This window comes from Centruroides sculpturatus, unplaced genomic scaffold, assembly GCF_000671375.1.
Source record: "Centruroides sculpturatus isolate CEXI.00-Female unplaced genomic scaffold, Cexi_2.0 scaffold125, whole genome shotgun sequence".
NCBI classification, from domain to species: domain Eukaryota; kingdom Metazoa; phylum Arthropoda; class Arachnida; order Scorpiones; family Buthidae; genus Centruroides; species Centruroides sculpturatus.
The window spans coordinates 121235-136752 of NW_019384337.1; the positions used below are offsets into that span (position 1 = coordinate 121235).

Consider the following 15518-nt stretch of genomic DNA (forward strand, 5'->3'; position numbering starts at 1 on the left):
TGTGTTCGTTTGTCGACAGCTGTCGTGCTTTTTTTCATCTTTTGTGAGCTGTCACTGCAGATCTCGAACTTCTCACTCGACGCAGTCACGGGGCCCCTCCAGCGTAGGACCAGATCGACACCGAAACCAACTTGCGAAGACAACCCGAAGTTCTGAACTTAAGGACCTTTGCCAACAAAAATTATGTAAGCATTATCGTCCGGAATAAACGGTTTACCTTTGTAAACACTTGTCTTTGCTGCCTTTACAAACCGCCACCCACATACGCTAAGACCTTAGACCATCCCGACGGTAGGGAATAAAAATCTCCCCTCAATCGGCGTTCTTACAATATAGAGCAGGGGTGGGCAAACCTTGTCACAATAGCAGCCATATACTGTCTATCAGAAATACACAAGACCTACATCCTATATTGAAATACCTACTAGAGAGCCATATTATCTATCTACATTATATATATAGTTAAATACTATGGTTATCATTGTTCAATAGTAAATATCACTGTACTTTACTAATACTTTATGACTGACTGACTAGGTAAAATAATCATTTACGTCCTTCAACATTATAAACATTCCCTAAACCCTCAGTTGCCTGTTTAAGTCATGAGTTACATTTATAATCCCCATGTCCATTACATTTTCTAAGTTTTCTGACTAGTAAATAAATATTATATGTATAAATAGTATGTACCAAGCTTATAAAAAGAAACTATATAAGTACATGGGAGCCACAATAAGGATCTAGAAGAGCAGCATCTGACTTGTGAGCCACAGTTATATAGGGCACTGTGGATATATAGTGTGGCTATGTGCCATAATTGTTTATTTTTTGAATATAATATTTCCTTTGTCTTCGTGTCTATTGTCTTTCCTTCTGGAACTTTCTCCCGACTTGTGTTTAATGGCTTATCAGCAGATGATCCCTTTGTAACAATGAGAAGGTAGGTGACCCTCAGGGTATAACGGAGACCATGAATTCATTCTTTGGTGACGAAGGGGACAGAAAGGACGATGAAGAAAGCTCTCCAACGTGCTTTTGGCACTGCATGGAGACAAGAGGAAAAGAACAAAGAGATTGGAAAAACAAAGTGAAAACCAGGATTGTGAAACGTAGAAGAGTATTTTTTTCCAGTGTGTCTAACTTAATATAAGTTTTTATAGAAAGAGGTTAATATTCGCCGTGAATTGAAAGTGATTCGTCCAACTTACTGACATCACTGTGAACAACGCCGAAATCTTTGGGTACCCGACTTTTCCTTCATCTCTATTTCCTATTCTCTTTCTTGTATTATATCTCTATATCTTCTTAAGTAGATCATAGTTAGTCATAAGTTTATATTTGTATTGGCCCTTGGTAGACTACTACTTCAAGTAAGAAAAAAATTGTTGTGATAGACAGACTTACGTTGGTTTTTGTTTTCTATAATAGTGTAATCAGATCAGGGGTAGAGGTTGTATAGCTGGCATTCTATAATAATTTCCTGTACTCTGTTATGCGAATTAAAGATTCTTATATTATAAAAGTTGAGTTTCTTTGTCTATGGTATTCACGCACTTCACAATAGTATTATCCATACAAAAATTTTTAAAAATTTGTTTTAAATAAAATAGTACAACATATATACATTAAATCCCTTTCTGAGATCCTGCTAATTCAGGCAAATTTTTTTGAAAAATTGTACAATAACTTAAAATTTCTTGATAATAGAAAAATTATAATTAAAAAGTAATTATAATTAATGACTGTTTTCGATATCCATATTACAATACCATTGTGACTTTATTAAGCCTTGTCATTTATTTTTCATTTTCCTTATACCATCTTCCTGTGGTAAAACTGTACTTCCGGCTTCTGTCTCCCTAACCACACTGTAGTTGGTTGACCCATGTGGTCTGATCTGTTATAAAACAAAAGGGGTAACACCTGATTGGTCGAGGGGTTACTGGCAAAGGACGGAGGGAGATTCGAACAGAACAAAGAAGACATATTTTGGGAAAGAGCTAGATACGTGTCAACGAGAACAAAAGGAAGACCGATATGACAGAAAAATCTAAGGCTTTTTTTTATTTCATTGCCAGTTACCACTTTGAACCTTCTCATTCTATAAATACTTTTATAATCCTATGATTCTTAACATCTTTCGTTTTTACTTTTGGGCCCAGTTATTTGTAAAAATTAGTTAACTTAGACCTAAGATAGAACAGATTCTTTGTTTGTTGGTACTTCTTGGGAACCCATCCATTGCATTTGTTATGATCAGTCCCAATTAATCTTGTAAATTCATTGTTCGAATGATTGCGTCTTCAAAACTTTAGTTATTTTTGTGAAAATTAAACTTATTTATCAATGCTGAACGTTTCCCTGGATTCTGTTAATCACTACTCGGCTACACTGTGTATTATATTACTATAGTCAGTAAGTAATGTACATACTTCAGTAACTATTATAAAATGTTTTGAGTTCATTTTCAGTACAGTAAATCTTCAATTTAATCGACAAAATTTCCAGTCTATACATCATATGCAAAAATCAACACCCTGTACATTTTAAAATGCTTTATATGTGTAACTAAATTAAATGGTTTTTTTTTTTCAAATCCAAGAGTCATCATTCTTAACTTCATGCCACAAGGGGAGTGTCTCAATGTAGCATCATCCAAAGATGATTAAATAAAAAATGTTTTTTTGTGTTTTTGTCAAATTTAAATTTTGTTTCTTTTTAAAAAAACATTAAATGTATTTAACAAAACAAATAAATAGTGTACCAGTATTTTTTTAATGTTTGCTTGTTTATTTCAATTTACAAAATATATATTTGTTTATTACAGTCTCAGAACTATGATGAATACCTAAGCAATAATAAATATAGAGAACTAAAAATAACTTCTCATACACATTTTAATTACACAAACACATCTACATAAGTAAAAACAGAAATTAATTTGTCAACATGTGCATTTGAAAAACTTGCTTTAATATGTAACTTAATGGACTTTTGGTTTTAATGGACAGTCCTTTGTCTAAATCAGGCCATTAATTAAATTGAGGTTTCACTGTAACAATAAATTCATCAGTACAAACTGCTAAAGCTCAGTAAAACTTCTGTGTAGAGCTAATCATAATAAATTACTGTAGTACTGTATATCTGTCTTATTGTTTTTCACATCATTGAAGAAAATAAATTGAATGAACTGCTAAATTGAACTTTCATAAACTCAGACAACCTTCACCCATCTATTAATCCATGTAATTTTATGTTGATAACCCAGATTATCTGTGTTAAAAGATAATTTGAAAAGAAATGTGGGTTACACAATGGGATGCGTTATATGCCAATTTTAAATTCCAATCATAAATTAAAGTTGATTTGCACTTTATGATTGGCTGGTGGAAGGCATCTAACCTCCAGACCAATAACTGTCTATTCATATATTCGTGAGAAATGACATTAAGTGTTTAACTGTACTCATCATTATTTTTACTACCTGGCCTACTTTGATGGCTTAAGATTTAATTTTTTTAATAACTATTTGCAATTAAGATACAGATTAATTTTCAGTTTAATACAAAAAACAAGCCAAAAAGAATTAAAGTTTTATAAAATTAAATTAAACAAAAAATAAAGCACTTATTGGTTAAACTCCCATATGTTTCATCAAATATCTATATCATAAAAAAAAATGCTATTCAAAAATTCCAAAACAAATTTTGTTTGAAAATAAAATGAGTTTGCTAAAATGTTACAATTACTTTTTGAATTTATTACTACATTAAAATGTTTACTTATTTCTACAATAGAGCACTGATTATCCAAAAATCAATTAACCAAAATTGATTTACCAATTTCAGAAATCTGAAGTTTTTATGTAATAACAACTGTTGGTGATTTTATATTTAATTATTATTTAATAATTCTTAAATAAAATTATTAAATGTGATTAAAAAAATTATCGTAATTATCAGTTAATGATGATATAAGGTAGCAATCTAACGATCTACCTTTAGGAAAAATTATTTTATATTAATTATTAATAGTTAACAACTACAGTCTGAATAATTTGGAAATTAATATGATTATTATTGAATATTTGGACTTTGTTGTTTATGTACTGTACTGTATATCTATAGTGATTTGTTAACAAATAAACAGAAAAGATAATATTTTAATGCTTGAGATGGAAACTTCTAAACTGCATACTGGTAATTATCTTGCTTTCAGCAGCTGCCCCAGAGATACAGGGTGTACAATAGAGTGGGTTATACAAAAGTTTTATTTTGTTCTTGCAATTTTCTGTGGGATATTTGCTGCCATGGTTATATGCCACTGTGGGTTACCCAAACAAAATTTAAGATATAAAATTACACTCATAAATTACCATCTAATATAATTAGAGTAATAAAAAGTGATTAGACATCTCAAATTAGGCAGGACAGTCCCACTTTTTAATATACTGTCCCAATTTTTAAACTATTTGAAAAATGACTGCTTTTTGACTGTTTCATAATTACTGTATATTCAAAAAATAGACAATTATTTCTTAAATTTTAAGTAAAAGATGAACCTCATAGAAGTTATAGCATAAAAATTTCAATTTCCAATTGTATGGATCAGTTATAAAAGGGAGTTCATGGCTTTTGTAAATTATCTGAGTTATAAATAAGAAAGATAGTTAAAGCAAACAAAACTACACCCAGAACCATAATTGTTCATTGTTGCTATTGCTGTAGGTTATTTTCTAAACAAAGGTACAGTATACGGATAAGTAAAATGTTCATTGGTTGTTCATAACATCTGTAATTGATGACGTCAGAATGCTAGCAATTCAATGATCATCAAGCATAATCAATCACATCACTCATGTGACATCATATCAAAACTAGTGATGTGCCAGATATCCGTACCCGTATCCGCGGATATCCGAGGGAAAAAAAAAATCCGTATCCGTACCTGTTACTTTTTAGCGGATCTTTAATGGATCTTTTATCTTAATAAATTTCATTACTTATATGAAATTTTAAAGACAGGTAGCAATAGCACATTCGTCGTTTACTATTGTAAAATATTTCCATATTACACTACTAAAGTTTTTTGTCAACATTGCTTTTATTTTAATTTAACTCAACACTCTCCAAAAACACAAACGTAATCTACGCTATCCCGTGTCACACTAGCCACAAACCAGTGTTTCCCAATGTGGGGCCCACGCCCCACAGGGGGCAATTGGATTGCTAAGGAGGGCAATTCGAAAATGGACTTGTCCAGNTTGTTGGAGTCAAAAAAGAAGAAAACAAAACTAAAGACAAAGAGAATTATGTAATTATCTACTAGGAGAAATCTTACTCTTGACATCTTAATGAACAGTGATTAGCTGTTTATTTGCAATATTCAAAAGAACATGGCTATCAATAGGAAGCTGTAATATGCAAAGAAAAATTTAATTGAGGCTAACATCTATAATGCTAAGAAGAGAAGGGAAGAGATAGTAGTAATTTGGATAATAATTAGACAGCAAGTTTTCTGTGAGCAACAAAAGATGACAAAACTATTAACAGCATTCAGTTGTCTTGTATGGACTATTGTGAAAATCCAAAGTCTACAAGTAACAATTGACCGGATAAATTATATATGTTTGTGAATGACAAACAGTGTGACAGAAACAAAGAGTCAACAAAAATCTTTGGATAAAGAGAAGGAATTGAGCAGTTTGTTCAGAAGCCAGTGAGTTCATAAACACAGAATGGAGGTGTAGCACTGATATGGTTTCAGTTAAGAAAGTTTAGCAAACATACAGACAAGCATATTAAAATAATTATTTGTAATTTTTAATGATAGGACTAAGAAATTCCTGTAAATTTTATGGCATTATTAGAATTTCAAATAGAGTTAGTTTGTTTAAATTTGAAGTTGGGGAAGAATAAAATGTTCTGTACTTGATTTAAGATCCTATGACAACAATGAAAATGTGTATAAAAGATCCTTAAGCAGAGAGCAAAGAACAAGCATTGGCAGTTTCCATTAGCAATGCAACCAGTACAGTTCTAATTCTCTACATGAGTTTTTTAATCCAATTCAGATATTATGGAGTGGTTTTCAATCTTTACATCACAATATACTGGTGAACTATTCTCACAGTAATGTCATAAATTTTTAAAAAATTGTTTAAAAAAGCCAATTTATTTTAAACCTACTTTTTATTACATATACAGACAGCTTTGATGTGAAACTGGTCCTACAGTTTTCTATAAGAAATTGTGAATATGCCACTAATTCATAAAGGTTAAGAACCATTGCAATACAGTATAATCTTATTAATGTATTATTTAATTAGTATTCTATTATAATGTATAAATGTATTGACTACTTTTATGTAGAATAAATGTAAATCAAAATACACCATAATTCAAAAAATAGATTCTACAATTTCTTTTTAAATAGCAGTATAAAAAGCTTATAAAACTAAAAACAGAAATTAAAACTATATTATTTATAGTGAGTTTATTTTTAAAAAATATTTTAGTTGAATACAACAGAAGGAACCAAAATTTCTAGACACTGAATATCAAATAGAAACAAAAACCTGAAAGTTCTTCAATAGAAATGATAATAATAATTTAACAATTTCTAAAAATTTTAATTTCTAACAAAAACAAAATTATTAGAATGTAAAATTGGTAAATTATATCTTTGAAAATTAAAGAATGAATTCATTTTTGAAACTATATTTGATCTATCAATAATATAAATTGCTCAGAATACCTCAGTCTTCTAAGTCAACATTGAGCATAACAGTTTACACATATGAATATTCATAAAATGCAAAACAGATAAACCTGATTTGCTCTTCTATGACAAAATTGATTTTTGGATAAATTAATTTTATAATACTTTGTAAAGTAGTTATAATTTGATCATTATCTATAATAAATTGTAGAAAGAGATAATATATAATGACAACAATAACCTAATGCAAAACATCATTAGCTATTAGAATGAATAATGATCTAAAAATGAAAAAAATCACTAATATTCTGTTTAAATTTTTTTTGAGTTAATAATTAGTTAAAATCATAACATTAGTTAAATTCACATTTTAAATAAAGAAAAATCATACTAAGCTATAATATTTGGAGAAATCTGCACAGAAAAAAAAAACATATTCAATAGAGGTTTGATACTTTGATAATTCTTAGAATAATTTAGACAACCTTTTCCTTTCCAGCAATATTTAATGCTTAATTAGACATATGTTTCTGCACTGATTTATAGTCCAACTTCATACCTACATTCAATATAACAAAATAGAATGTAATGTACAGTATAGTACAGTACATTAAGTTGAAAGTAGACCTGAAGTTGAACTGTAAATCAGTCCAGAAATGTTTGTCTAAGCATTAAATATTGCTGGAAAGAAAAAGGTTGTCTGTTCAATATTTTGAAATGTTTCCAGTTTGAGTTTTCCTTTTCTTTTACTAAGAATTATTTCTTTAACTGTATCTAGACTCATTTAAATAATGAAAAAAAGCATTGTTTAAAAATATACATTAAAATCAGTATATATAATATATAAGTTAAATATTATGTTAAAAATTTAACTAAACTATAAATCCACCAAGAAATAAGAAATAAAGCATTTTCTTAAATCATTCTGATAGGAAAAAACAAGCTAAAAATTCACAATAGTTTGACATTTAATTTATCAATACATAATAATAATTTCATAAAAATTTTATATTTTACTTAATAATTATAATAAAAATTATATATTGAATTCAATTTTAATAAAATTAAAATAGCAAAATTTAGTTTCAATGTATTAAAAAAATAAAATAAAACTTTTTTATCTCATGCAAAAAATGTTATATGCAAAATGGCAAACACCCGAGAAGCAAAATAATAGAAACAAAAGATATTTTGCTGCTTATCAATTTTATTGTAAAAGAAAGACTTCCAAACAACACCAATAAACAGAAAATGACAGTGATAATAAAAATATCCCATGCAACACCAACATGCTTTCTTTCCCTGTAAGAAACATCAAATTATATTTAAATTATGCTCACCTTCTTCCCTCGTGGCTAAAATGGCGAAGAAGGAAAAACATAAGTGAAATGTGCAATCTAATATACTAATTAAACCAAATATATATGGATAAATATTAATTTGATTCGGATAAAATTTAAATAAATCTTCTCAGACCAGCAAGATAGTTATTTAACTAAACTTTCAGCTACATCAAGATGGAATAATTGAAATATATATTAAATTTAAACTTTAACTCTTTCCATGAAACAAACACAATAATAAAATTTAAATACAATTCAGACATATTTTGAGTACTGTATATTAAAATTACACTTTATAAATTTAATTAAACTTATAAAAAAAAAAAACAGAGGCAAGTACTAACATTTATAAAATTTACAAGAGACAAATATAAATCTTATTTTAATACAGTAGAGTTCTGTTAGTCTGAATACCACTAATTTGAACATATTTCAGTCAGTGGAGAGGAAATTTTCTCTAATAAGAGGTCCACTTAGGGGTGTTCCCCTGTCTCTTTCCTGAGTGAACCATGTTAATAAGGCTTCATCAAGCTTTTGAAGTCAAACATTGAAGACCTTGCTGTTTGTCGATTTTCAACTGATTTTTCTGAAGTAAAGGCACAAAAACTGCTCAATCTTTGCATGGTTTTCTTTCCAGTTGGTTATTGTGGCCTTTGACCACTCTAAACTCTACTGCCAATTTTGTTGCACTTTCACCCTTGTCCAGCCTTTTCAAAACATCCAGCTTATCTTTCAATGTACATGTTGTGTGTTTCTGTTTCATGGCCATTGTAGCAGCAAACTAAACTAAACTAAAATAATGTAGAGCAAAGAGTACATTCAACATCCACAATTAAGCATGCTAACTCACACAGTAGCATAAGTCAACTGATAGGAATCCTGGACTGTGTATAAAAACAATGTTTTTTTTACAATTAAACTAATTTTAATGTAAACAATAAAGGTAGATTGCCATTTCAAAATTACAAAACTTACTTTTGTTAACTGTTTGCACCCTCTATTGAGTACAGATGAAATAAAGGGTGAGACGCCGATGTCATCGATGGTGTTGGATCTATACAAACCAGACCTGTTTTATTGCTTACTTCTGCATTATTTCAATTATTTGGCTAATCCAAATGGGGCTTGGTCCCAATTAGTTCGGACTAGCGGGACTCTGCTGTATATTGTTTGAATCATTTCATTTTGATATAACCTAAATGATAGCTTTTAAAATGCCGAAATAGTTACTAAAATAAGATTTTTGACAGTTTTTGAAGATTTATTTCAATATTAAATTTAGTTAAGTATAATCTTTAATAATTAGATAGAAGTATTTAATATATAGTGAATATAATGAAATTTCTATTAAATTAAAAAACAATTTTTTTTAATTTAAAAAATTGTTTTTTTTTTCTTTAGCTTTAAAACAAATACAGTCAACCCCTTATAACACTGTTGATAATTCCGTTTTATATGAATTCCATGTTGTACGAGTCACTTAGATTTTACAAATACGTGAGCTGTTCACAGCCTGGCACACATATTTGTAAAATCTAAGTGACTCGTACAACATGGAATTCTTATAAAACGGAACTATCAACAGTGTTATAGGGGGGTCGACTTGTAATGTCTAGAAAAATAAATAAAAAATTAAATCATATATTTCAATAAAAAAAAAATTATCATCTTACCATAACGACCCTTTAAAACTTATTAAAACAATCGAGCAATTTATCAATAAGGTATAACAAATTATACTTCAGAATAATAAATACATTTTAACTTGTATATGTCTCTTCGCCTGTATATGTCGCTTCTCCTGTACACTCACCTGTTCTGCAGTGCAAGCAACAGATGAAAATCTGTTTTATAACTTCAAACTTACTTTAAACGATTTAAATCGTATTTCTATTATATTTAACCTACATTTCTAGTTTATATATTAATAAAATGACGTAATAATTATAATTAAGAAAAGTAAGCATACCTCATCGTCACTTTCACTCTCCGCCATGTTGACTTTCCTACTTCGAATGGAAGCTTCGTGTTGGCGGCAGCTCCCCACCATTTCCAAATGATTCTGTTGACCAAACACGCTGCGGGAGTTGTCGCAATTAAAATTATCGTTAATTTTATTAATTCATTTAATATGTATTATTCAAATTATTATTTGTTTTAAATATTAGACTAAAAATAGTTATATGGATACACTTTTATAAACTTTATATTAACAATACGAAATTATAAAATTTTATTATAATTTAAAAAANCGCACCGGCGCGGACTGAGTACGAAAGTAGAGATCCGTATCCGTATCCGCGGATCTAGACACTAATGATCCGTATCCGCAGATATACATTTTTAACGATCCGGCACATCACTAGTCAAAATGTCTGGGCTAACATCCCACTTTTTACATTTCTGGTTCTGGTCATTTTAGAATAATACAAATATTAATTTATCTTATTGCTTATGGTAATGCAATTCAGTTCACATTTAAAGCTAAGTTAATCTTTCATTACTTACTATAGCTGAATATTTCTGTTAAATTCATTGATATCAATAATGTACATTATTATTGTATAATGTATTTCCTTGATTCTAAGATACTTTATTATTTTAATTGTCTGTACATCTTACAACTACATTCCAAAACAACAATCCACTGTTAGTGCAAGACAACCACATGCTAGGTCTATATGTGTTAGCACCAATAATAGATGTTTTCAGCCTTACTGCTCAATAGTCAAATCAGTCCATATGAGCTTTACTGGTAATGAGTATTTAGTTTAAATTCTTTTTTAACTACTAAAATATCTTCATAATGATGCAGCATTAAAATAAAAATTATTCTGTAGACAGAAGAGCATAAATATGTAATGTTTGGCAGCTCTATTTCAGGTGATATCATGGTTCTATATCATTGTATTGTTTTTTAACTTTGTAATTAACAAATTTAAACAGAATCAATTATTTCAAAATGCTTTTCTCCATAAAAAAATTTTTAATTCAATGCCAACTTTCCAATGTCTGTTTTTATAACAAGTTAAAAATTTTACCAAGCACTTCAAAATTGTTTACATCTGATTGAACAAGAACACAGAATATCATCTGGAGAAGATTGGTGGACAATTGAATGAATTTTTATAAAACTGTCAGCCTTGATTTTTACAAAAATGTGCATTATATATAATTTACTTCAAAATTTAAAAAAAATATATATATATATATTTATGTAAACAGACAGCAATTCTGAAATTCTGAAAACAAATTTTCAAGAAAGAGAGAATGCACATTTTTTAATAAAAAAAATAGACAAGTGTTTAAACCCATGTGACTTAAACTTGTGTACAAATTGCATTAATTTGAAAAAAAAAAAAAACAGTTTAAATGCAGGAACTATTCTATTCTCAGCACCGGGATGAAAATAACGTCACACTATCGGAACCTGTAACTGGTGCTTTCAGTTGACCTGAAGAAGAGCGAACAAAACGCTCGAAAACGTTTGTTAAGCGATATTTAACGTATACGCATAGAGCACCAGTTACAGGTTCCGATAATGTGACGTTAAAAAAACAGTTTACTTGTGAAGACACAAACCAGCAACTTCACAATTATCAGTCAGGCATAATGTTGCCAAGCCATGAGGTCTTCACTGAAAAGTTTCTGCAAAGCATATTCATAAGTCACTCACAATTCTTTTTAACTTCAATTTTTGTAAAAATGCTTGAGAAGTATACTTTCTTCCTATGCTCAATAAAGGTTCACAAACAGTATTATTGAAATCTATTTGTGACTACTCCCTATTAGATCAATTTCAGAGCAAAGGCAAAAATGAGAGAGATCACTGACATTTGATATGAAACAATTGCTTATTATGCAGTTGAAACAGGTGCTATAACTGACATTGACATTAATAATCTCTTCTTTTATCATTAGAGAAAAAATACAAGACTTTTTAAATACTAATAAAACCTATTGGAAATTACACGTATGAATCAAAAACAAATTCAACAAGCATATGTTTATTTTGTGAAGCTATTTAAGATTAGAAGTGTTGTTGACTAGTTCATGTCCAAAACAATTCCAAATTTAATATGTCAATTAGACAGAAGTTACAGCTATTGTCATTAAAAAAAAAAAAAAAAGTGTTATAAATTTTGTTGGTGGCAAAATTATCAAAGATGGCTGTTTACATAAGAAAAAAATGCACACAATGTGGTTGGGCAGGTTATGAAGCAGTTATGTACAAAAACTACCAAATATAAATTACATCATAAATGTAAAATAATTAGGACATTTTATAAATGTAAAAAAAAATCAGAATTGTTGGAGTCAAAAAAGAAGAAAACAAAACTAAAGACAAAGAGAATTATGTAATTATCTACTAGGAGAAATCTTACTCTTGACATCTTAATGAACAGTGATTAGCTGTTTATTTGCAATATTCAAAAGAACATGGCTATCAATAGGAAGCTGTAATATGCAAAGAAAAATTTAATTGAGGCTAACATCTATAATGCTAAGAAGAGAAGGGAAGAGATAGTAGTAATTTGGATAATAATTAGACAGCAAGTTTTCTGTGAGCAACAAAAGATGACAAAACTATTAACAGCATTCAGTTGTCTTGTATGGACTATTGTGAAAATCCAAAGTCTACAAGTAACAATTGACCGGATAAATTATATATGTTTGTGAATGACAAACAGTGTGACAGAAACAAAGAGTCAACAAAAATCTTTGGATAAAGAGAAGGAATTGAGCAGTTTGTTCAGAAGCCAGTGAGTTCATAAACACAGAATGGAGGTGTAGCACTGATATGGTTTCAGTTAAGAAAGTTTAGCAAACATACAGACAAGCATATTAAAATAATTATTTGTAATTTTTAATGATAGGACTAAGAAATTCCTGTAAATTTTATGGCATTATTAGAATTTCAAATAGAGTTAGTTTGTTTAAATTTGAAGTTGGGGAAGAATAAAATGTTCTGTACTTGATTTAAGATCCTATGACAACAATGAAAATGTGTATAAAAGATCCTTAAGCAGAGAGCAAAGAACAAGCATTGGCAGTTTCCATTAGCAATGCAACCAGTACAGTTCTAATTCTCTACATGAGTTTTTTAATCCAATTCAGATATTATGGAGTGGTTTTCAATCTTTACATCACAATATACTGGTGAACTATTCTCACAGTAATGTCATAAATTTTTAAAAAATTGTTTAAAAAAGCCAATTTATTTTAAACCTACTTTTTATTACATATACAGACAGCTTTGATGTGAAACTGGTCCTACAGTTTTCTATAAGAAATTGTGAATATGCCACTAATTCATAAAGGTTAAGAACCATTGCAATACAGTATAATCTTATTAATGTATTATTTAATTAGTATTCTATTATAATGTATAAATGTATTGACTACTTTTATGTAGAATAAATGTAAATCAAAATACACCATAATTCAAAAAATAGATTCTACAATTTCTTTTTAAATAGCAGTATAAAAAGCTTATAAAACTAAAAACAGAAATTAAAACTATATTATTTATAGTGAGTTTATTTTTAAAAAATATTTTAGTTGAATACAACAGAAGGAACCAAAATTTCTAGACACTGAATATCAAATAGAAACAAAAACCTGAAAGTTCTTCAATAGAAATGATAATAATAATTTAACAATTTCTAAAAATTTTAATTTCTAACAAAAACAAAATTATTAGAATGTAAAATTGGTAAATTATATCTTTGAAAATTAAAGAATGAATTCATTTTTGAAACTATATTTGATCTATCAATAATATAAATTGCTCAGAATACCTCAGTCTTCTAAGTCAACATTGAGCATAACAGTTTACACATATGAATATTCATAAAATGCAAAACAGATAAACCTGATTTGCTCTTCTATGACAAAATTGATTTTTGGATAAATTAATTTTATAATACTTTGTAAAGTAGTTATAATTTGATCATTATCTATAATAAATTGTAGAAAGAGATAATATATAATGACAACAATAACCTAATGCAAAACATCATTAGCTATTAGAATGAATAATGATCTAAAAATGAAAAAAATCACTAATATTCTGTTTAAATTTTTTTTGAGTTAATAATTAGTTAAAATCATAACATTAGTTAAATTCACATTTTAAATAAAGAAAAATCATACTAAGCTATAATATTTGGAGAAATCTGCACAGAAAAAAAAAACATATTCAATAGAGGTTTGATACTTTGATAATTCTTAGAATAATTTAGACAACCTTTTCCTTTCCAGCAATATTTAATGCTTAATTAGACATATGTTTCTGCACTGATTTATAGTCCAACTTCATACCTACATTCAATATAACAAAATAGAATGTAATGTACAGTATAGTACAGTACATTAAGTTGAAAGTAGACCTGAAGTTGAACTGTAAATCAGTCCAGAAATGTTTGTCTAAGCATTAAATATTGCTGGAAAGAAAAAGGTTGTCTGTTCAATATTTTGAAATGTTTCCAGTTTGAGTTTTCCTTTTCTTTTACTAAGAATTATTTCTTTAACTGTATCTAGACTCATTTAAATAATGAAAAAAAGCATTGTTTAAAAATATACATTAAAATCAGTATATATAATATATAAGTTAAATATTATGTTAAAAATTTAACTAAACTATAAATCCACCAAGAAATAAGAAATAAAGCATTTTCTTAAATCATTCTGATAGGAAAAAACAAGCTAAAAATTCACAATAGTTTGACATTTAATTTATCAATACATAATAATAATTTCATAAAAATTTTATATTTTACTTAATAATTATAATAAAAATTATATATTGAATTCAATTTTAATAAAATTAAAATAGCAAAATTTAGTTTCAATGTATTAAAAAAATAAAATAAAACTTTTTTATCTCATGCAAAAAATGTTATATGCAAAATGGCAAACACCCGAGAAGCAAAATAATAGAAACAAAAGATATTTTGCTGCTTATCAATTTTATTGTAAAAGAAAGACTTCCAAACAACACCAATAAACAGAAAATGACAGTGATAATAAAAATATCCCATGCAACACCAACATGCTTTCTTTCCCTGTAAGAAACATCAAATTATATTTAAATTATGCTCACCTTCTTCCCTCGTGGCTAAAATGGCGAAGAAGGAAAAACATAAGTGAAATGTGCAATCTAATATACTAATTAAACCAAATATATATGGATAAATATTAATTTGATTCGGATAAAATTTAAATAAATCTTCTCAGACCAGCAAGATAGTTATTTAACTAAACTTTCAGCTACATCAAGATGGAATAATTGAAATATATATTAAATTTAAACTTTAACTCTTTCCATGAAACAAACACAATAATAAAATTTAAATACAATTCAGACATATTTTGAGTACTGTATATTAAAATTACACTTTATAAATTTAATTAAACTTATAAAAAAAAAAAACAGAGGCAAGTACTAAC

At 28.1% G+C, this 15518-nt stretch overlaps 1 protein-coding gene across 1 annotated transcript in view; it reads right to left on the reverse strand.

The window, feature by feature from the left end:
• The window catches only part of LOC111632458 (tetratricopeptide repeat protein 39B-like), a 62696-nt gene extending 52537 nt beyond the window's left edge, over nt 1-10159 (reverse strand). The window contains exon 1 of the mRNA XM_023376876.1: nt 10036-10159. Coding sequence (XP_023232644.1) covers nt 10036-10116 — 81 coding nt within the window. The 5' untranslated portion in view covers nt 10117-10159. The remainder of the gene's footprint in view (nt 1-10035) is intronic.
• Between the last annotated feature and the right edge of the window lie 5359 nt (nt 10160-15518).